The 22,878-nt window shown below is 34.2% G+C and overlaps 1 protein-coding gene across 2 annotated transcripts in view; it reads left to right on the top strand.

Annotated features, from left to right (window-relative positions):
• ADGRA1 (adhesion G protein-coupled receptor A1) overlaps positions 1-22,878 on the top strand; it is a 266,278-nt gene that overhangs the window by 232,798 nt on the left and 10,602 nt on the right. For both annotated transcript variants that reach the window (XM_027648135.1, XM_027648136.1), the window contains one exon: positions 318-463. In XM_027648135.1, coding sequence (XP_027503936.1) covers positions 318-463 — 146 coding nt within the window. The remainder of the gene's footprint in view (positions 1-317; positions 464-22,878) is intronic.

Genomic DNA, 22,878 nt, shown 5'->3' with positions numbered 1-22,878 from the left:
AGGTCTCTCATTAATTTTTAAATCTCATTGTCGTGGTAAGCTAACAAAGCTTGCAACACAAACAGGTGTAAAATGTTGTCATTAATCAGGTTCTTAGAAAACAAATGTCTTTACAGTCTTCCTAACATACCATCTGGCATTACAGATATTACCTATAATAGATTAAATAACTATTTGTAAGTGCAACTGTTAGATGCACTTAAAAATTCTTTTTAAAAAATCTATTTGTTTGTACACTTATGCAGTAAGATTCTTCTAAAACTCTTGTTTTACTGATCCACTTACTGAGTTGTTTACCTGTCCATTGTTTTTTCTAGGTTGGCATAGTACTGCATTATTCTACACTCTCTACTATGCTATGGATTGGAGTAACTGCCAGGAATATTTATAAGCAAGTCACAAAAAAACCTCAGCCATGCCAAAACAGTGACCAACCTTCTTATCCAAAGCAACCGCTACTCAGGTATGGAATATTAGTTATACTTTATTTTTTAATGTCTTCCTAAAACATATCAATTATAAACACTTTCTTTTATTTCTGTATTCTTTGCTTTTTAAAGACTATAAATAGGATCCATAAAGAATTGAGCCACTTAGGTGTGTGTTAATATCTGAATATTTATTGTATGCTTATGGTTTACTCAGGAGATAGAAATATGCAGAACTGGTATTGGCTGGGTTCAGATAACCTTTATCTGAATGGTAAGAATTGAAATGTTTCTCTTGGTTTCTTATGGAGGGAAAAAACCCCACATACAATCAAAAACTGGCTTCCTTCCAAGCATTATTTAATCATCAGTAACTATGCTATAATAACTCTTCCTTTACCCTTATCTCTTCCTGCTTTAATTCTTGCCCACACTTGTATTGGTAGCCTAATAACCTGATAGCAACCTTCCTCATTCCACATCAGAGATCTAAGGCTGTTACAGGAGCAACTGGAAATCTGCCCTCCCTATCAGCTTTTTAGATGAAGTAGGCTAGCAGACATGTCTCTGACAGCATCACAGGTGTAATACAGTAAGAATTCTTACCAGAAGCCTGTAAGATGCACAAACTCCAAGCCAGAATAGTCAGTATGCACAGAAAGGGGAAAAAAAAACCTAACAAAACCTTACCATAAACTAGGTTTTCCAGCTAAAGGCATGAGAAGATTAATTAATCTCTTTTGAGCTTAGCTGTCAAGAAATTAAGTATTACCCAGTTATGTATTGTGCCTGTATAGATTTTGGAAGGAAACTAAGACAGAGAAGAACTTCCAGAGAACAATTCCTCCTATCTGTCTTGGATGTTTAATGAGGACAGGATGAATTATCTTATGGAGGTGCCTCTCTTTCCCCAAAGATCATGGGAAAACATGCATGGTCAATTTAGCCTGAAGACCTCCATTTTATAGTGAAGGACAGGAAGTAAGAATTCTACTTTTTATGGCTCTTCTGTGAAAAATCCGTATTCTTTTGGATAGACTAAAATAAGACTAAATAGACTAAAATAAGTTATTATTTTAGTTTAAACAAAAATTTTTTAACAAGTAACAGTTATAGTTGTGTTATGTCACAACTTGGTAAAAGTCTGTAGGAAGATGAATTGTGTTTTTCTGTCTGAGTCTGCTGAGTGAAATTTTTACTAACATCATTAGATTTCCTTTTGATAAAACATTTTATTTTTAGTGATGAAATTGATTATAGTTAACATAAAATTTGTATTGTGAAGAGAAGAATTGCCATATTGATCCTGAGCTTTGTTAGGTGTAAGCAAGAGGATATACTTTCACTAGGAGTGCCTGACTTTGCAGATACATGGTTTACTATGCTATTCTTCCTAAATGAGAATTTCAGTCCTTCAGTTACCAGCTCATGGCAAAATGAATAATTGCCAATTTTCAAATGCTGCACTGTGACTATTAAAGTAGAAAATTGTTACAAGTTACATAGACCCAGCATAGTGTATGTTCTTCAAATTCAAATCTTGTTTGAGTTGGAAAACAATAGACAATCAGGTTACAGAAAAGATTACTCTAATTAGAATCTTTGTTGTACCAGTCATGTTGAGGTTCTCAGACAGTGAAAATAAATAGTAGCTATTTTAAGTTTAGCAATAGAAATGACAAACCTCCTTTTAGCTGTAAGAGAACATGAGTATAATTGTTTAATAGCTAAGTAAAATTATTCTAAGTTATTTTTCTCATGCAGGGCACCATATATCCTAGAGACACAGGCACTGAAATGTCTAATATGATTTCATAATGTTTAGTACTAGATTCAAAATAGTAAGGATCACTTTGTGTAGGAAACAGACATAGTATATGTAAAATTAAAAATCCCATTAAGCAAGAAAATGCTAAACACATAATTAGGAATTGTTGTTCTTTTAGAATGATAATGATAACTTTTTGGGGCATTTTAACTTTCCTGGTTTTAATAAAATTAATATCAAAGTTATTCTGTATCATAATATTTCCATAAAATCCATTTCAGATACTTATATTTTAGTGCAGTCATTTATAAGGAATGTTTTAACTAGTCAGTGTTCTTGTGTCTGTAAACCAATGCTGGCCTTTATACATATTATTTCTCAGGTACATCTGGGTTTGGGTAAGGGAGTGTTAATTTGTCTAAATGGTATAAAGTTGATTCAAATGGAGATTGAGTTAAGTTTTTTTATATGTCAGGACTGCCAGTGATAGGAAGAATATAAAACAGTCTACAAGACACTTTTAAACAAGAGGTAGTTTGTCAGTTATCCCTGTCTATACACTTAGTTTGCCTTGGGTTCAGGTTCTGTTGAATACAAATATATGAATGTGTTTGGCAAAAACATTACACTTTGGTGTTGTCCTTCAGTCTTTTCTGGTAATGGGTGTGTGTGATAGACTGTGTTTCCAGTTCGCACAGAAGTGGTTTTGTATTCCATATATATACACTTGCTATATGAATGAGACATTGGGATATCTTTTGTGAGTCAGTAAGTGGAGTCTACTGCCAAAAATCAATACGTAAATCTGACATAAAAATTGTCCCACCACATTTTTTTCAAGGAGCTTGATCCACTCTAAAAAGTAGCTGAAATAGTGAAAATAAATACCAAAATACTTAAAAGGAGACCTCACCTATTAGTAAAAAAGCACTTGTGCTTGTAACAGTTACTTCAGTTTCTCTGCCTGCTGTTTGCATATTCAGTTGCAGAAGCAAGACAAATGAGGTGCACTTGATCTTTTTCTCCTAGTTTTCCCTGGGCTGTAGCAATAAGTGTCCTATTATGTAAAATTGTGGTTCTTTATTGGTTTTCTCTGTTATAGATACAGTGATGAAATTTGAAACATTTTTGCCGTCTAATTTTACTGAAACTTGTTCTACATGGCAATATGATTTTAAATATTGCCTCTTCTTATACATTAATCATGTATTATATGATACATTATATATGCTATGCATTATACACGATATTTTATTACATATATTATTCATGAAATATATATTATCTATTAATTACAGAGTTAAATCTCTCAGGGCCTATTGCTTTGATGACTGGAACCAACTGTAACAATTTTGGCATTTTTCTCTGAATGTGCCTGGATGCTAATGAGGTGGATCAAATTAATGCATCATTGACTTTTGTGTATTTAAATGCTGAATCTTAGCACTTCAGCAGATAATGAAATTACTTCCTGTAAAATATACTCTCCGGTATTCTTAATAGAAATAAATAATTCTATCTGTTCATCCTCTGTGGACATTTGTTAAACCTGGCAGAATTTAGCTTCTGACTCATCTGAAGTCAGCTTTTGCCAGCAAAGGCAAAGGGGCATGCAAGATTCAGCAGTTACTTCAATGTACAATACTTCTCATCAGCCCAAGCTGAGGCACAGGTAGTATTAGGTTTTTGTACCTAGTATGTGCATGCATTTTTCATGTGATGCTCTGCACACATGCAAATTAGAAGTACAGACCAAGCAGCAAAATATTTCTAAAAGATATTCTGTTAAAACCATTCCTTTCTAGAAAGACAGAAAAAAAATGATTACTTTCATTTTTAATAAGATAACTACTGAGCACAATTGCATTATAAATATTTAAAATAAAAAATAAATAAGCTGCCAACTGGGCCAAAGATTGGTGCTAAGGAGGCAGATAATTAAGTTTTATCTCAGGGTTAGGTACAAATATATCTCCTAATTTTCTCCCACCTCTTTTATTCAATGAATGTCTTACAAGATAACTCATATGGCACACTTCAGATTACAGAGTTCAATATCCTATATCTGTCATGCAAAAACATCAATGTGCATAAATAGGTTTGCAGAATCAACTGCAAAATGGATAACAGGTGATTTCACTGTCTCTGCTGAAATTCATCTTATTTATCGTGTAATGTATCTTGATAAGCTTTTTAAAATGTTCTTAGTAAAATTGTGGGGCTTCTAGGAAAAGTACCCCTGGAGTACTTTAGAAAAATTGTGTATCTAGCTTTAGTAGCAATTTAGAAATGGATTGTGTGGCCTTGTATTCAAAGTATTAGCCTTAGTACTATGGCTAATAAATATGAACATAGAGAATTTTGTGAAGGTCATAACTGAGGCGAGTTAAAGCGTTTTCAGCAGCACACACAGAGTACCTACAGTCAATACCACTGGCTTCAATTCCATTCTCTGTTTTCAACCTTAAATAGAATAATTTTTAGAATTATAAAGCTGTTTGCGTATTTCATGTATTTTGAAATGTCTTAACTGTTTTATAGAAACTGTCCTTTGACCTGTACACAGAGCAGACCTAGAAATAGTAGGTGAGAACTGGAGCAGTTCAGTCAAACTGTAATATTTGCTAATGGATGTGTACATGCAGATATGTGTGTGTGTGTGTGTGTCTGCTATTCTCTATGAACAGGTTTCTGTACATCATATATACACTTCCAGAATACTGAGTGATGTCTTGGAAGCAGCAACAACAGGGGTCTTCCTAGTGAGCTGTGTTTGTGGTGTAGTGGTGACTAACAACATATACCCTGATCACATGAATGTGCAAGATGCAGCAGTGCTCCACTTGCATCCTCCCCCTCTCCTGACAATGTGGCAGCAGCTCTTCACATTCATTCCCAAGCTCATTATTTCTCTCAGCCACCTAAACATTAATCAGTATCCAGCTAAACAGTAGCTAAGTATCTTTGTGGCATTAAATTATGCTAAATATTTTCACTGCAAAAAGAAGAAACCACATTTAACTTTCAAATCCAAGAAAACCCTCTTCTTCTTTTATTGCCAACCAGTCATGTTCTGAGGCTCTTGCTCTAAAGTGAGGAGATTTTACAGACTTACATGATGCCACAGAGGTCATGGCATCTGCTTAGTGCTTTGCTCACAGTGTTAACCCTGCTTGTCTCAGGATGAACATCTAGATGCTTGATCTGAATTTTGACAAGCTGGAAACCAGCACATGGGCACAAATGGACCTACTGCTGTGTGCTGCTGCATTTGCCTAACTGCTGGTCCTGAGAGAGCCCGGAGGGAAATGTTGTGACTTCCATCACAAATTGATGACATGGTAATTTTTACTGAATAAGTTACTCATAAAGCAGGCTGTTTCCTGAATTTGAGTTGCACACGGCAATATTTATGATGTCATTGAAAATTGTCACATGATATTTCTGAACCATAATGGAGGTACTAAAAACATTACAGTTATAAAGACTAGAGACTTCTTATATTTAGTTTTTAAAGAATGCTCATGTCCTTATGTCCAGATAAAAAAACCCAGAGTAAAAAGAGCTAATTGTTTCTGATATTCCCAAGATTGAAAGGGTTTTCAGAAAATGACCTTTGTTAATCTCAGGGTCTAGAAAAATGTCCCCAGTCATTTATAACAAGTTGGCTACAATTTATTGCAGCATAGCAGAAGTGTAATGGGGAAATCAAAATTTGACTTTGATAAAAAAATCTTTATTAAACATCAGGTTTGGCAAATACGCCATATTTTGGCTATGCCCTTTTCTGAATCTTCAGACTGAATCATATGAAGTGACTTAATTTACATTCTGACAGACACAGACATTACTCAGCCCCTTGACACCAGCAGCTCTGAAATGCAGTTAAGTTCTAGTGCATTTTTCATTAGCGCTGGCTCTCATAAATTCATGTCTTCAAGTATCAAACAATGAGAGAGAGGGAGAAAGAGGTCAGATGAAAAGCATCAATTACAGTCTATTGTTTTCTTTAGGATATGTCCTTAAATATTAATTCTCATAGAATCTTGAAGCTCATTTTTCCTTCCTGCAGTTAACATACTCCTCTATAAAGTGTAAATTTAAGCCTGATTATCCCAAGGGATTATCTGTCTTTTCCTTAAAAATTCTCCATAGTTTGTATATGTTGAATTAAATGGGAAATGCCAGAAGGCAGAATTCTCACAAGCCCTGAGGAGATCTCTGCAGTTCACTCTTTACTATTAGAATAGACACAGTTGTGTCATTGGAGAGTAAGTGAAAATGACGTCTCCCTGTAAGGTTTTCACCAGCTGGATGAACCATGGTGTGATAAGCCAACAGTGTCACTGAAAATATGCTGTATCATGCTCAAGGAAGTTGGCTATAATTTAAATACTTGATTATATCCTTTGCTTAGAGGACAGAATATTTTGATGTGGGCAGGGTCAGTCATCAGCAAGTTTAACTCATGTCTCTGATATAATCAACGCATCTTATTTTAGATATTGGAAATTAAGACTAGAAATGTATATTATTAGATCATTTTGAATTATTCTCAAGACTTCTTATTTGCCTTCATACTGTAAGTTTCTAAAAAAAGCAAAGTGTGTAACAGCTGTTTTCACTGAATGGCTTGAGTTGGAAGGGACCTTGAAGATCATCTAGTGATATTTCTTAAATGTTATCTGCAAAACACTGTTCCCATGTTTCTTGTTTCAATATTTCTCATATTTACCAGGAAGGAGAAAGGCCACATTGCTGAAATACCTTTTTTTAATTTTTTACATTTGATTAAAGTTGACTGTAAGAGAAACCATATAGCTTCTTATAGCTACTGTGTTAGTTTTATTCATCAAAATAAGGCTTATATTCAACATCAAAATAATTTACTATATTTTTATATTGGATATTAAAATAATCTAAACATAACAGCCTTTTCAAAGTTTTAGTTTGATTTAATTATAGAGCTAATCTTTTGAACAATGGTGTATTCTGAAGACAATTTTAATAACTCTGACATTCGAAGATGACACAACACAACGACACCACAGTACTACAGAAATGCTGATCATTTTGGTCAGATTGTACTGTGTCTTATCAGCCCACCAATTTAGGCAAGTTCTCAAAACAAACAAACAAACAAACAAAAAATAATAAAAAAAAAAGGCAAAACCCTCCACCCAAACAAAAAGAATTTTAATGCTGGAGCCTTAGCTGGAAAACCCAGAAAGGTTCTGCCCCCTGAAGTATAAAAGCTAGAGATAGGGGAAAGGAACAAAACAGAAAGTTTAAGTCTGTACATCATGAATGAGATGGAGAGTGAGGGTTGCAGAACCTAAAGGTGCTTGGAATTTGGTTTGATACTTCAAGGACATACTGATATTACATGCTATTTAACATGATTGCTCTTAAAAGGCTGATATATGGTCAGATGGAGTCAAGGATTATAGCCAAAGCCATTTTATTGCTAGCTAGAAATGTAACTGAAAGGTCTGCAGTGGAAAAGGGTATAAAATGGTGATAAGGAAACATTTTCATGAATTCTTTTTATTGAATTTCAACATGAAGCTAATTGTATTTCCATCAAATGGGATGAAATTATCTTAGATCAAAGAAAATGCTTAATTCAGGTTTGAATTAGTTGTTCTACACAAGAAAATTTCCAGTAAAAAGAAAATATTAAAATATTAAAGTGACCCAGAGTAGCAACATATTGTCAGTGGTACCCGGAGAAAGTTGTTGCATTTGGCATAGGCCACATAAGTGTTCACTGCTGACAGCACTGGGTTGCCAGTGTATGGTATCATAGTGTGGAGGTATTTTCCTAGCTACTCTAAATCAAATAGAACAAGTGACTACAACTTTACTTCTCCACCTTCAAGGTGAGTGACCGAATTGTTGAGCTGCTAAGAGCAAGATGGTAACAGAGACACTTGTTTTGCTTTTAATTTCATTTCATCTGCCTTGTGAATCAAAACCCCAACTGAAAGTATATCAAAAGTTTGTTCTCATGTCCTAGATGGCAATACTGTTCTTCAAAACTGACCTGAATGCACTATCAAATACTTTCAGTGAATGATCCCTGGAACACAGGTTCTTCCTTGATTTGACCTTTTTTCAAGTGCATGTCACAATCAAAGCAGAAAAAGGATTTTGTTAGCTAAGGTACAGGCGAGATACACATAATGTTGACACTTTCCAAAGTAGAAATACAATAGTACCAAATCTTTAAGAGATGTTGAGGTAGAAGGTGAAGTTTTATCTTCTTTGTTTAAAGAACAGTGTCTGAGCTACTTAGTATAGATGAAAAGAAGTGGGTTACAGTTATTGTGAAAGAAATGTGTGTTAACTTACTACTTGTAAACAAGCTATTAAACAGCATAGCAAGTCACATATACAGATCCATTCAAGTGAAACTCTCTTGAATACTAAAGTTATTGGCAAATGTAGCCAAAAAAAGAAAATAATCACACCTGAGTGATACCTGGTCATTTTATGAGAGAATGATGGTCTTGGGACTTAGGAACTTTTTCTCCATGAGTTATGGCATTTGCAAGCTTGCAAAATTGTGAGCTTCATGAAGACTTATAATGATTCCTAAGATATTTTCAGGTTTGAAAGGCTGGAACTGCAATATGCTGATCTGCAGAACTGTATTAGATTAAATTTTCAGCTGCTTTTATTATGAGTTCATATTTAGGTATTTCCTAGAAATTCAGAATATTTGTCACACCATTTCTTGCCTTAATACCCTCTACAATTTGAGCTAGTCATATACATAATTGTAGGGGGTAAGTTAGAGGGTGAGTAAGCTTGATAAAATGCTCCATGCTTTGATAAGCTGCTTCAGGCAAAATGTAAAACGCTGATTGAAAACTTTACAAGTTCAAGGATTTTTAGAAGATAGTATATTCAGACTCCAATGGGGGCTTTGTAGAAAACTGTATCAGATTTGAAAGAGCTAAATATGTTCTCAGATAATTCTCTGGTGCTATATAGATTAAACTTGATTATGCAAAAATGCTGTAAAGAGAAATGCCCAAGATCTTCTCAAATGTGCTTATTGTCATTGAATAGACAAAGAACTAAGCATTCCCATCTGCATGAAATAATATTCACCACAGTTACAGAAAAGACTATCTGACTTATAATTGTGAATGATTTATTATTAAGAAAAAAAGAAAAACAAAGCATTTGATTTATTTAATAAAACCAGAGTAACATTAGATAGAAATTCTTTCTTTGAAAATTATTCTGTGAGAAAGATGGACGTTAAAGTTTGTTGCAGGACACCTGTCTCTTAAGTAGGCATCTGTATGCATCCAGCTTAATTGTAATGAAAACAGTGATGTTGCAAGAAAACATAAGTCCTGAAGATTTATGAAGTGTGTTGTGCAGACTGATAAACTGCAATGTCACAGAAACTAGAACACTGAAGGAAACCAACTAGTGTAATACAGGATTGTGGAATAGTCTGTAATAACTGCAGTACAGTACAATCACTATGCATTTAAATTATAGCATGCATAGAATTATTAGTTATTGCATTTACCAATGCATTGCCACTATTCCAAGTAATAGAAGATATTATTAGATTCCATGAGTAAATGCTGAACAATAAATCTTAAAATAAACTAACAATAAAAACTAAATATATCTTTTGATGCATATATGTATATATATTAGCAATGATAGTTTTAAAGACATAATTTTAATGTTTCAGAATAATTTTCTTTATTAATTAATGGAAAAATTCAAGGAAATGAAAGTATTTTCCTTGTACAAACATAACTGATGAAATCCACAGATATGCATATTACATTAAATATATTGGAGCATATATAACTGTAACTGTTGCAAATTCAGCTTCAGACCTGGTTTATTCTATGCATACTTCCTGTCAAATATGTGTGATAATCTCTGTTTTATGCCTGTTTTGAAGGAGGGCTTAAAAGTCTTGGGAGGAAGAGCTGCATTAAATTTATTCTCTTGATTTTGAATTGAGAGACCATGGAAAAATACCCATAAACTTCCACTGATCACCTTGATATTGTACATCCTAGATAGTTGAAAACCGTTACTGGAGGTGTGGATGGTTCTTTTTCTTTTCAACTTAATATTCATTAAAAACTCAAATGAGAAGATATTAAAAAGAAAAACACACAATAAGCTTAAATTACATTAAGGGGTAAATAGGTTCATAGTAGAAAAATATTTTAAACTATGGGAATAGTTGACAATTAAAATGGGCTACCTGGGAGGCTGTGGAAGCTCTGTCACAAGCAATTTGTTGACATGGATTAGATAAAGGCAAACCAGTCTTGATAGATGTTTAATGTGACCCTGACTCAGAGCTTTTGAGTGGACTAGATGACCTCCTGATGTTCATCCCTGACCTACAATTTGTTATTAGTAAACCAAGAACTTTTCCTAACAGTATTTTCATTTTTCAACATTTATTTACTGCTGAATTCCTACAACCTCACTGGTGTCATAAGAAACTCTTGTGTTTTATTATGTAAGAAAATTCTGACAGAAGAGACTTTGAAACTAATGTGTTCCAAATATGCCTTCGGTGTTTGAAAATGTTATGAGTCTTGTAGAAACTGGCTGCTGATCCCCCAGGTATTTTTATTCAGGTACCACATTACTATATAAAACATAACCAAAAATTAGACCAGCTTCTGCTCTGAAACATATGCACCCACAATGGGTTTTCAGTGGGAGTTACACATATTTAATCATAAGAAGATTTTGGTTTATAGATGGAAAATACTATTTATTGCTACTTAAAATTAAGTTTGGTAAATATTCTGGAATTTTAATGATACAGATTAAAATAATTTAAATATATAATATTTAATATACCTTAGCAAAATAGAATGTCCAGATTAAACTTTATGCCTCTTTTGAGTACTCACTCAGGCAAAGGGTTAATATCATTAATATTGGATTACACTTAGTATTCAGAGAATCATTCAAGATTCTACCAATTCACATTTTCTGTGAAAGAAAACCTCAGCCCATGAGATACCTGACTTATTTATTTATTGATTATGAGACATAACTGGGTAATGTTTTATCTATTGATTAGGAGGTAAGATCTATGATTACTGAAGACCATTTGTGTTTACTTTTCAATATTTATGAGCAATATCAAGAAATTGGAGATTTCAGAGATTTACCTTCAAATATTCTATATTATTTTTATGGACAATATATCAAATGTAGTAAGTAGCTCCCTGTTCCAACATGCCTTGACTGGTAGCAAGGCTTATTACAAGCAGTCACATCAGTGGTTATAGGTAATTCACCAAGAACATTATCCACAAATTTATGTCTATAAATCTCTGAGCAGATAATTTCCTCAGATATATTTATTGCTTTAGTTTATTACCTAGTCTTTTACTTTTGAAGTCATTGCTTTTGTACGTTGATTATGGAGGATCCCTAAATTTGTGGTATTTGCAAAGTCATGAGTGATCAGTCACACGATCTTACCACTTCTTCATATTAGACGAGTTTGTAGACATCTCCAGAAAAAAATACCTTTACAGGCAGAGCTCATTTCCAAGAAATATTTATGCATACCATTTTGGAATTGGATTTCTGGAATCACTGATGTATCTAAAACTCTTTCTCATGAATGAAAAAGATCAGGAATGGGAATTGTAGGCGAATTTCTAACCTCTGTTATTTTCAGAATAGTTACCCCACGCTGGCTATAATTCGTAGGTAAGGCATTTTGGACTATTTAAAGTGGATTATCATACTTGTGTTATTGTCTCATGTGAAAATGACATTAAACTTGTAAACTCTTAGTCTTCCATTAGTGATACTGAAGAAGCAACCAGTTAGCTATATTCCCTTTTCATGCTTTTAAGAGAATGCTTTCCAGCTAGAGAGAACTCTTCTTTCTGAGGTTCTGGCATTGCTAAATCCGATAACAATTATTGTACCTAGCAAAGCTAGGAAGCTTTTGAGCTGGAAAGCTGAGCAATGAGATGCTCTTATAGTTTTGTGAAGATGGAAATGACAGCTGTTCATTTCTTTTCAGATCTCTAACACAGTAAAGTTCTGGAAATGACATGTCATTTCTAGCTTTTAATTAATATTTTTTGATTAATGCTTATAAAATAACTCCATCTTTGTTTATCATTTTCTTTCAAAATTTCATGATCACTTCTGGTTGAGTGCTCCAAGAAACCCTGTGATTTTTTAGAAACTTACCTTTTGACCTTCTTATATATGATGGAAAAAACTTTCTTTTTGCTTCTGGTTAAAATCTCAGATAGGGATCACCAAAAATAGATTTTTGTGCATGTCAACTTTTAAACAATAGGAAGAAAACAAATGTTCATGCCATCATCAAATATAAAATATTTTCCATAGCTCAGCTTAGTAAGACTCAGACCGACAACAGCAAAAAACCTCAACATTAAAGCTGGAAATTGGGGTTGACATTCATGAACTCATGCAATTGTACCTTTGTTTCTTACTTTTCAATAGGGTGAACTAAGGACAAAATGTCAACCTGAATTTTTACCAATAAATCTCAATCTCCATGGTTTTGTGGACTCAAGTCATTAATTGAATAGAATTTGTCTATGAGAATATCAGGGTGATCCATAACAACTTTTTTTACATAGCATTAAAAAAGGATGCTTTTTTTCTCTCTCTAGATTAGCAGATTGAATTACATCTTATGGACTATGAAGGAGAAAATGTTCCAGAAAGAAGCCAAAAGTCTAAAACCATCTAAAAAATAACCAAGTTTTTTTCAGCATTTTAATGCTTCCCTGCTGCATGTCACATTTAATTACACTTACTTGCTAAGTTTTTGGCTACCTGTATATCTGTCAAGATGAAAAATTGCAAGTTGAAGAAGTGGATAACATGGCATGAATCCTAATATAATATTTTCTCCACAAAAAAAAAAAAAGAAAAAGAAGAAAACAAACAAAAACAAAAGAAAGAGTAAACTTCTTCCTTTTTTCAAGCTCTAAGGATGAAACTTCTCTAAGGTTCCTTATAGGGTGGATTGGTTTCTGAAAATGCTGTTGTGTAGTATAAAATCATGCAAGTCAGCATCTCACTCATATGGAGTTTGATCAAAGCCAGTGGGAACATTTAGATAAGTAATGGATGCACAACTTATCAGATACAATAATAGGGTTTATACATAGCATAGATTTCCCTTTTGTTTCAACCGTTCTCGGCTGGCTACAGTCACAGCTGTAGGCATTGTTGATGGATGTGAAGTGGGGTCTCTTTCTGAGCTCGATCGTGTTCTGTCTTGGTTACATTTTGATAATGCGTTGTACTTTTCTAAAAAACTGTGATTTTGGAGATATTTATTTGAAAATGTATATTTGAAATTTGAAAATATTTGAAATATATTTATAATGAAAAATATTCAGAATATATTTGAAAATTTAGGAAATTTCAAGCTATACTCGCTCACCTATGAATCAGTCTACTCTGAGTAGTGCAGTGTTTCAGTTTACAGGCTGATATATACTAGAAGAGCAGTAGGTTTAAAGAGCCCTTCTCTCAGCCTTGACAACTGGCATGGATGGACCCTTAGAAGACTGAAAAGATAACAATGAATAATAAGGTAATCATAGAGTCCTAAAAGTAATAAGATTGGCAGAAACATCTGTAAGTCATCTAGTTTAACTCTCCATTCAAAGCAGATACAACTTAAAAGTTAGGTCAGGATCTCATCTAGTCCAATTTTGAAAATGTGCAAGGACTTCTTCCTGCCATCCTAGTTCTGTGGCCTTTTAGCTTTCGTCTTGAGTGGACGACAAACATGAAATGTGAGGGCTGTAACCTAGCCTGAAATAGAACAGACAAAAAATCACTCAAATCCCACAAACAAAACCCCACGAGTCTAAAAGAACATTATTAAAATAATAGGTATATAGTGTAAAGTTAAATTTTCTAGATAAATAATGTAAAATACATAAATATCATGTTCATAAACACAAGAAATACCCATTAGCTTGTATTCAGTGTATCTAAACTATTGATGAGAGAGTATAAGGGATAGCAAAAGAAATGCATGAGTGGCCACCTCATTCTGCCACAGTCCATGAGAGCTCTGATTCTTTAGTCCTTACTCTTTCAGCCTTTCCAGAAGTTTAACAAATTTCTAAAAAACAGAAGCAGAAATGAAAATAAAACAGAGTCATGACAGAAGTGATTTTACATCCCTGCAAATTGAAAGTATCCCTAACTCATAAGGAAATTACCACCATTTGTGCTGGTACCGGAGTGCTGAGTATCCAGTGCTGTCAGCACTCAGGTGTGATGACCGACCCTTAATTGTCTAATTCAAGGGAAAAGATCTGTCTTCCCCATCACAGAAGAGAGTCCAAGCACCTGATTACTGAGTATCACCTTAAGGAGCAGATTCACTTGGTGTAATAGTTCTCTGTACCAAAGTAAACTTTAAATTGTCTCTTGCCTCGAGGTGTATTTTTATGAGTTCACCTTGGTCAGTGTCTGTAGCAGTCAATGTCTGTAGCATTAAGAAAGTAGGGAACTTTGTTATGCCCTAAAAAAAAAAAAAAGTGATGTATTCAAATATGTAAAGATTGTTGCTTGTTGTTGAAAAATATCCAAAATATATTTATCATTACTACATGGGTATAACATTACTTGGTCTAGCTAATAGCTAAGCTATGAAAAAAAGAATATGCAGCTTTCTTTCAAATAGCTAAGCTATGAAAAAAAAGGGAATGCACCCTTCTTTCAAATAGCAAAACTGAGGAATATGTTACAGGTTGAGATACATGAAAACAAAGCTGTCATTACTAAGGAATCCTGAGTGAAAAACAACAGGAAGTAATAAAATGTGCTTTAAAATATGTTGGAATACCACCAAATTACCAAATCAAGGAGAGTAGTTATTCACAATCAAATTAATGGGTTTTGGATTTCTGCTGTTTTACTTCTGTATGATTCATTGGGTTGTAAATAGGGGTTATGTGTTCCAAATGTTGCCAGCTGTAAAACTGAATTATCATTCATGGGACACAACTTTTTCAATATGTCTTCTTATTCTGAAAAGAAAAATAAACTCACAATTTGGAAGTGATGATGTAATACATATTCAGAAAAAATTCTGGTTGAAAAAAAATGAAATGTTTCATCTTCATGGTTTGGATTTTTTACCTGACCTATATTTTGCAGCTTTATATTTTAGATTTCTGGTGTATGAATTTTCAGTAACTCTGGTCTTTGTGGAGTGCAATGTAATTCTTGAGGCAAGAATTCTGACCTGCTGCCCTTTATAAAGACTGAGATGCTTTTTTCTCAGTAAGTATTTGTCAGGGAAGACAATATTAAGGTAGATTAAAAAAAAAAAAAAAGAAAAGAAAAAGGCATTTATACAGGCACCTTATACGTAATACTTTATTTTCAATTTTTCATTGTGCAATCTTGGTAAATAAAGCAAAAATGTAGTGCCCTTAGGATCGATACACTAAGGCACTGAGGTTGTATCTTAGGATCTTGACATCTATGCCTTGCACTGGCTTTCCCTGACAGTGTTTCCAGATGGTTTCCTGTATGATTCAAAGCAGTATTTGGTGTGAATGAACATCGTGTTCTGATATTTGGGGGAACTGCTTTTTCTTTAAGGGATATGAGCTCCTTAACTCATGACCTGTGGCAAACCCTAAAAATACTAGAACTATTAAAAAAAAATATTTTAAAATGAGAACCAAACTAAAACACAGTTTCCCTTCCTTTACCATGGAGTGTGGTCTTTAGAGGAATTCAAAACCTGCTTGTCTGCTTTTCACATCAGAAAAAATTTCTTTTGGGAAACTGTTTTCTCTCTTCTCTTAAAATGCAGGTTTGATTTGTTAATGACAAAAGCTTGGTAACTGAAAAGATTCAGCAGAAAGGGTTTTGTGGTTTTCATGGATCTTCTGCATAAATGCTTTTCAATTTTAAATGTTCCTCTGGGTTTGTGACAGAATACTTCTCGTAGACCAAGAAGATTTAATGATCAAAATGATATTATTTTTATTTAGTGTGTGGTTTCTTCATGTCTTAAACCAGACTGTTTGTCCTCTCACTTTGCCTGAGGATACATCTTGCTATAGCTGTGCGATTAGATTTTAGATACATGCAGTTGAAAATAAACCCAATTACCTAAATAGATGGAAGGCAGAAGTAAATTGTGATTAACACATAATTGTAAATCCAGAGATGCAGAAGCCTGAAACACTAAATGTTTAATTTTGGGGAAGTAGCACCTAACCCTTAACAGTATTTTGAAGATGAGGTGTTTATTACCTTATTAGTCACATTCTCAGAAACACTAAGAATGCTTTAATACTTCGAAGTTTTAACATTTAAAAGGTGATAGAGATACCTCCATATTATCTATACACAGACAGTCTAAGTATGTTTTGAGTATGGTGCATGGGTGTCATTTAAGAATATGCATAGGATATGCTAAACAAATCTAGATAGAGAGATAAAATTTACTGTTGTTTTGTAAACTGTGTAAGAAAGTGCTTTGTAAAGACATACAAACCTATCAGATATTATTCTATTAAATATTAAAATATGTATGTTACATGGTGGCCATAACCTGTGTAATTTTATAGTCTTTCTAGAGTACTTTAACAGTAACAACCAAATCATTGCAGAAGCCAGCTGATGCATTCAGCAATTTTACATACAATTATGTCTGAAGCTATAGTTTTCATTTTCATTGAAGAAGGGCAATTTTTTTTTTCAGAAATCGCACATTTCATGGGGCAACATTAAATTTCCTAAACAGATTACTTTAATGGCCTGTGTCAATGAAACTGGCTGTATAAGACACTTGGTATGTTTCAGAGCCAGCTGAAAAGATAAAAATGATTTTTAGCTTGTTGGAGCTGTGCTTTCTCACAACTATTTTCTCTCTGTAAGTAGTAACACTAACATTCATCATTCAGGAATCAGTAAACTAAAGTGAAAATTGTGGTACTAGTGTAGAAAAGCAGGACATTTTTGAAAACATGAATTTAATATTCCTGTTTGCTAGATTTTAAACCATTAAAATTCAGTTTTTCAATTTTGCCTATAATTATCTGTAATGGAAAAATGTAAATTTATTCTTATTTATATTTTTATCTCCTCAAAGAAATAAATAGTCAACTGTTGTTGAGACTTTTCCTACCTAATTACTTTGCTAGTCAGTCTGAGATGGATAGAGATCGTTGAATTTCTGTAATTTGCACATGACTAGATGGGCAGGTGAATAACAAAGATAAACACTTGAACATAAGGGAAGGCTGATGTTACAGAGAGATGTCATAACTGTGGGAGAAGTCTCAAAGGGACCTTGTAACTTATTAGGCACCAATGATGATCATAAGACAAAAACTGTTTTTCAGTTTTTCTTGTGCCCACATAAAAGTTCATTATAGAAAGCTAAGATTTTTAGCATCTGCCCTCTGGAACAGGGACTTAATTTTCTATTGAAAGATACAAGACTTGCAAAAAATGTCGGTTTTGTAGAAACAAATTAACAATGTCGGTTTTGTAGAAATACACATCTTTGAAGTGTTTCTTGTATTTTTCTGTTTCTTCTAAACGATTTCATCTCTGTGTGGCACTATGGGCAAAAAGCTTGCCCTTCATATAAGATCATTGATTTATATAAGAGGAAAAGGAAAAGAATACATGAATTTAGAAGGTAGAGTTAACGTGATCTCTCTAGAGATATTTCCCAGGAGTTCCTGTATTCTCTTTTTGTTTGCATGCATCTGTCTTAATGCTCAGCTGAGCAAATCTAAGAAGAGGGCATATGGGTCCACCAGTAGATCTCCTATCTTCATTAATTGATTGCTTGGTCATTAATATCATCTGAATCATTTTCTGTGTGTACAGTGAAAGAGCTTAACAGAAAATAAAACCAAGAGTATTACTCGTATGTTACCTGTGAATCTTATGCAATTAAAATTATTTAGCTCTAACTTGGCAATGTAGCTCATAATAAAAATTAAGGCTTCATAATCTTTTTTTAATACAACGAATATACTTTATACCTAACCCCAAAAATATACCAAGTACTGAATAAATAACCTCTGAATCAACTCTCCACAGGTTTTTCTGTAAAACCTGGAAATAGTGTATTTTCAGGTAATGTAAAAATTAGAAAACAAGGACTTGAATGGTCTCTTTAAAATTTTTAAAAAATTACTGCAGAAGAAAAAACATTCTTCTTAACAAAAATTGCTGCCTACAAAGTAAGTAAGTGTCAAAGTCAACAAAACACAGGGGGTTTCAGGGAGTTGTGTTGGTGACTGCCGTAATAAAATGTGGGATTAACATAAATGCCTTTTTAAAAATATGATTTCAAAATTTAGTCATAGGAGAACAAAGACCAGAACCTCCTGTCAGTGACTTTCACAGTCAAACCAAATTAAAATATATGTCCTCCTGCTAGTCATTTTGTTTGCTTCCTTTGGCAGTCTTAATGAAGTATTACCTCGAGTAAAACCAAAGAAATCCATATTTTCTATTTAAAATTCAGGGTGGTTCTACTGACAGTCATAAAACATTGATACTAATATAAAGTGAACTGGGTGTTAAATATGTGACAATATAAGAGTACAGCACTTACTATCTTTGCATGCTTTACTTTTCATTTTACTTTCACGTTATGTAAAATGCCACTGTCATATATAGGCTCTTATCAGAATTCCTTGTCTTGATGAGGGTTGATAGTTAATGGTTCTTTTCTCCCCTTTGAAAGGAAGAAGGACATTCTCATGGTAATTGACTTTCTAAAGGTGTACTGCAATGCTCAGTGAAGCAGTTGTGTTTGATTCAGTAGGCTGGAACTGCAAAATAGTTTCAGCTAACAGCCAGAAGAGTCAAATGCCTGGAAAAATGAGGTAGCAGTGAATACCTCCAAACAAGAGTGTCAGCCATTTTACTACCAGAAATTAACTGTGGAAACAGAATTGAAAGGCCTGTTGTGTTCCTTAGGGATAAAATGATTGTACAAATAGAAAACACTCAAAGCATGAGTATTATTTCTCCTTCTATTACTTCTCTCCAAGCATTAACATAAACAGTTTTCTCTCTATGAGCTTCTTGCTGTTCTTAAGCCTTTTCAAATACAGATTTTTTAAGAAATACTCCTATTTTCCTTCTCATGAACATGGTGCTTAACATGTATTTGCTTCTTTCCACCAAAAGTGCATTCAACATGGATACCTTTTTACTCTAATTTAAGTTATTTATTCATTAAAATAAGCAGGAATAGAGGTCAATAGAGCTAAACTGTAAGGTGGAATACACTGTAAGAATCATCTCTGTCTTTGATTTCCAGCAGTGATGAAGGCATTCTCCAATAAAATAGAAAAATAAGACCTTGAGGTGTCTCTTGCTTCTTAGATACAATAGCTCTTCAAGTTAGTCTAGCTCAGGAGAGACAATACAGTTATTTCTGTGTAAATGAATCTCCTTTCTCTTCCTTCTAAATTTTCTCTAAACATTTTTTGAGTTCTTGAATTCCTTTTTCATCTTTTTTTTTTTTATATTCATTTTTGGTTTTCTGTCTTCTCTGCTGGCTCAGACTGTCTTGCAGGGTCATGGTAAAGCAAACAGCAACAGTACTATCAGCCTGTAAATTCCTTTTCATCTGCAGAATACCAGAGAAGATATAACGGCTACACTAGCCATGAAGGGTGTTACCCTTGGAAGTTGAATAGCAATAGCTTCAGCACAGCCTCTTGTCTTCCTCCATTAGCAGGGCCTAAACTCTCCCACTGCCTAACTGGCAGTGCCTGAGACATCGTCTGTCATGGATGGAAAGGCAGAGAAACTCAGTATGAATATGGAGTGCAGTGGGCTCACATGAGAGAAGCAAGTGTTTTTGAAGCCATTTGGTAGGTGAGGTTTCATATCTTCTGACACTGACTAATATTCTCTCACTTTTTCTCCCAGGCTCCCATGCTATGAGTCTTTAGGGGCAGATGAAGAGTATTTAATCTCCTTTTTTGGCCAATTTTAATAAAAAATCAGACTTCTGTAAAATAGAACCCTCGACATCAAAAGTTGAGCAAACAAATCTGCAGAGACTTTTCTGAATAATTTTTTTTCATTCATTTTTTCTGTGGTTTAGTGTCTGCCTGTAAATGGAAAAAGATTATACATATTCTCACGAGGACATTACGAAGATTAATTAATTACTGTTTGCAAAACTCTTAAGTTGCAGTAAGATCTAGAAAGAAGGGATATATATTAAAAAAATTAATAACTACCTGTCCAGTGACCTTTGTTTCTTCTGTACTGAATGAGTGAAATGTCTTATGGAAAAAAAGAAGTAGACTGTGAACAGGCAGTTAAAGAGTATAACAATATTACCACATAAAAGGTGCTAAAGAGGGTTTTCACACAGCCCTTAATTCTTCTTTTATTTACCTTTCAAAATTTGATTTGCAAAATTGAAGCTTCTTTTAATATTATTAGTAGATTTTTAAATTTTTTTACTGTATTCTCCATGTTTTTATCCTATTTTGCAGACAGGAAAAAAGCACTGGAGAAATATAGGCTATTTCTCTTGAGTAATACCATTAAACAAAACTAACATGGTATTTGTAAATATATTCAAGACTATCTGGGAACAGGATTCAAAGCGATGTGGGGTTTTTTTTCTTAAAGGAAAATTATATTTTCAAAATCCCATCAATTCTACAAAGGCATATTTTTATTTTATCAAAATTCCCAGGAAAAAGGATCATGAAATGATGTGATGCATGAAGAATTCAGGAAGAATAGTTTGAAAATCAGGCTCATAAATTCAGCTTTCTACCAAGCAGCTCCTTATCTAGCTGCCTGCCTCCCGGGTACTTGAACTGTGGCATCTGGATAGCTCAGAAGTTAATGACCATTTTCTATATGGATTATTTTCACAAAGATGTTAAAATCAAATCCCGTCTTAGGGAAATATGAAGGGGAAAGTCATCTTGCTGTGATTCCTCTTTTATTTTCGTATTTATTTTGCAAGTGGCTACTAGATTGACATTTCTTCCTATATGAACTATATGCCCTAGACATAAGCACAGTTAAACTGATAAATCTTTTTTGTTTTGTACTAGGGGGCAGAAAACAAATTAATGCTTCACCGGTGTCTTCATATATATATATATATATATATATATATATATATAACATGCACTTTTCTAGATTTGTGCATGCAGAGAGGAATACAGTTAAATAGAGATACATATTAATCAAGTAATATCTGCAGTAAAGACTATTTGAAGCTTTTAAATAATTTCTTGATACATTGCCGTTTTGCCAACCTCTGCAGAAAAAAAACCTTACAGTCAGTCTTGCATTACACCCAGAAAGTCAAGGTCTAGTCCCTTTTTTGGAAAAATTCAGTCAAGGTTCTTAATATGGAAACAATTTGGGGCTAGAGAATAGCCAGACACTCAAGCAAGAAATTCATCACTGGGTAGAACTGTCCTTTTACATGCTGACTTACTGAGTAACATTTATGGAAATAAACTTAGCAGAATATAGTATATATTAAGTTATCAGAATGGATGCTGCCTGCAGGCTATTGCAGTCGTTCTTGCTGACATTATCCTGTTTCTATCAGATTGGCTATGTAGCTCCCAGTACTTTGTGGTAGAGTTTGCCTTACAAGAGGAGTTCTTGCCGAAAGGAAGCTGAAAAATAGTAAGGCATGATGTCAACAGAGGGACATCACCTCAAGCAGTGTCTGCTGCTCTGTTGAGGGGGGTTGTGCTTATGTCAATGCATGTAATAAATAATGCTGTACTTACTGGTCACGGGCAGCTGTGGCACAAACTTAGGGGCTCCCTGTAGTGTTCAGTGAATATGATTCCTCCCCCACAAATTACTGCCCGTCATTTGCACGTGCCTGCAGAGCCTGCTTTTCAGACCGTAGGTGTTGCCTACACTGCAGCTGAGAGGTGCGAGTGCAGCATGCTGAGGCCTACCAGGCTAACTTTAATCTAATTAGCTTGGATAACAATATTAGTGAAGATGTGATAGAATGAGCTTCAGTAAATAAATGTATGCTGATGTGAAAGCCTGCTGGGAATCATCAGGACATCCCTGGTTGGCCAACAACAACAATGTTCAAATTTTAAAACCTCTTTCTAAGGGCTATTGAAGCAATGGCTTGGGAGTTGCTTCAAAGCCCCAGATCATCCCACAGATAGTTTATATTTTCCCTTTAAAACAGTTTTAAAATATTATATAAATTAACTGCTTGTCAAGATAAAATTTTAGCTGAAAATAAAATTTTAATTTTCTCTGTGGGGCTTTCCAGTCTTTACAGATTTGCATGCATGGCTGTCATGACTACAACCAATCCCTCTGTGTTAGCAGCTTCATCATGACAGTCACATCTGTCAGAGCAAGGTTCTTCTGTCTTCTTACTGCTGCCTATGGGGTTCCATTACTGGAAGCCTAAGTATCATCATTTGCATTCTTGAATGGGCTAGAAAATCTACTCTGTGAGACGCCCAGGCAGTGCTATACAAAATACCAGTGAGTGTTAGAGTTAGGGCTGCACAGGGAATAGCACACATGAGCTCCTTCTCCACAAGACAAGCTTTGTAGGGATAACAGACTGGCAAGGCTTAGTGAATACTGGGAGGGCACCACCCTAATCAGAGT

This window comes from Corapipo altera, unplaced genomic scaffold, assembly GCF_003945725.1.
Source record: "Corapipo altera isolate COAL_440 unplaced genomic scaffold, ASM394572v1 56, whole genome shotgun sequence".
NCBI lineage: Eukaryota > Metazoa > Chordata > Aves > Passeriformes > Pipridae > Corapipo > Corapipo altera.
This window is presented reverse-complemented; position numbering and strand designations above follow the sequence as displayed.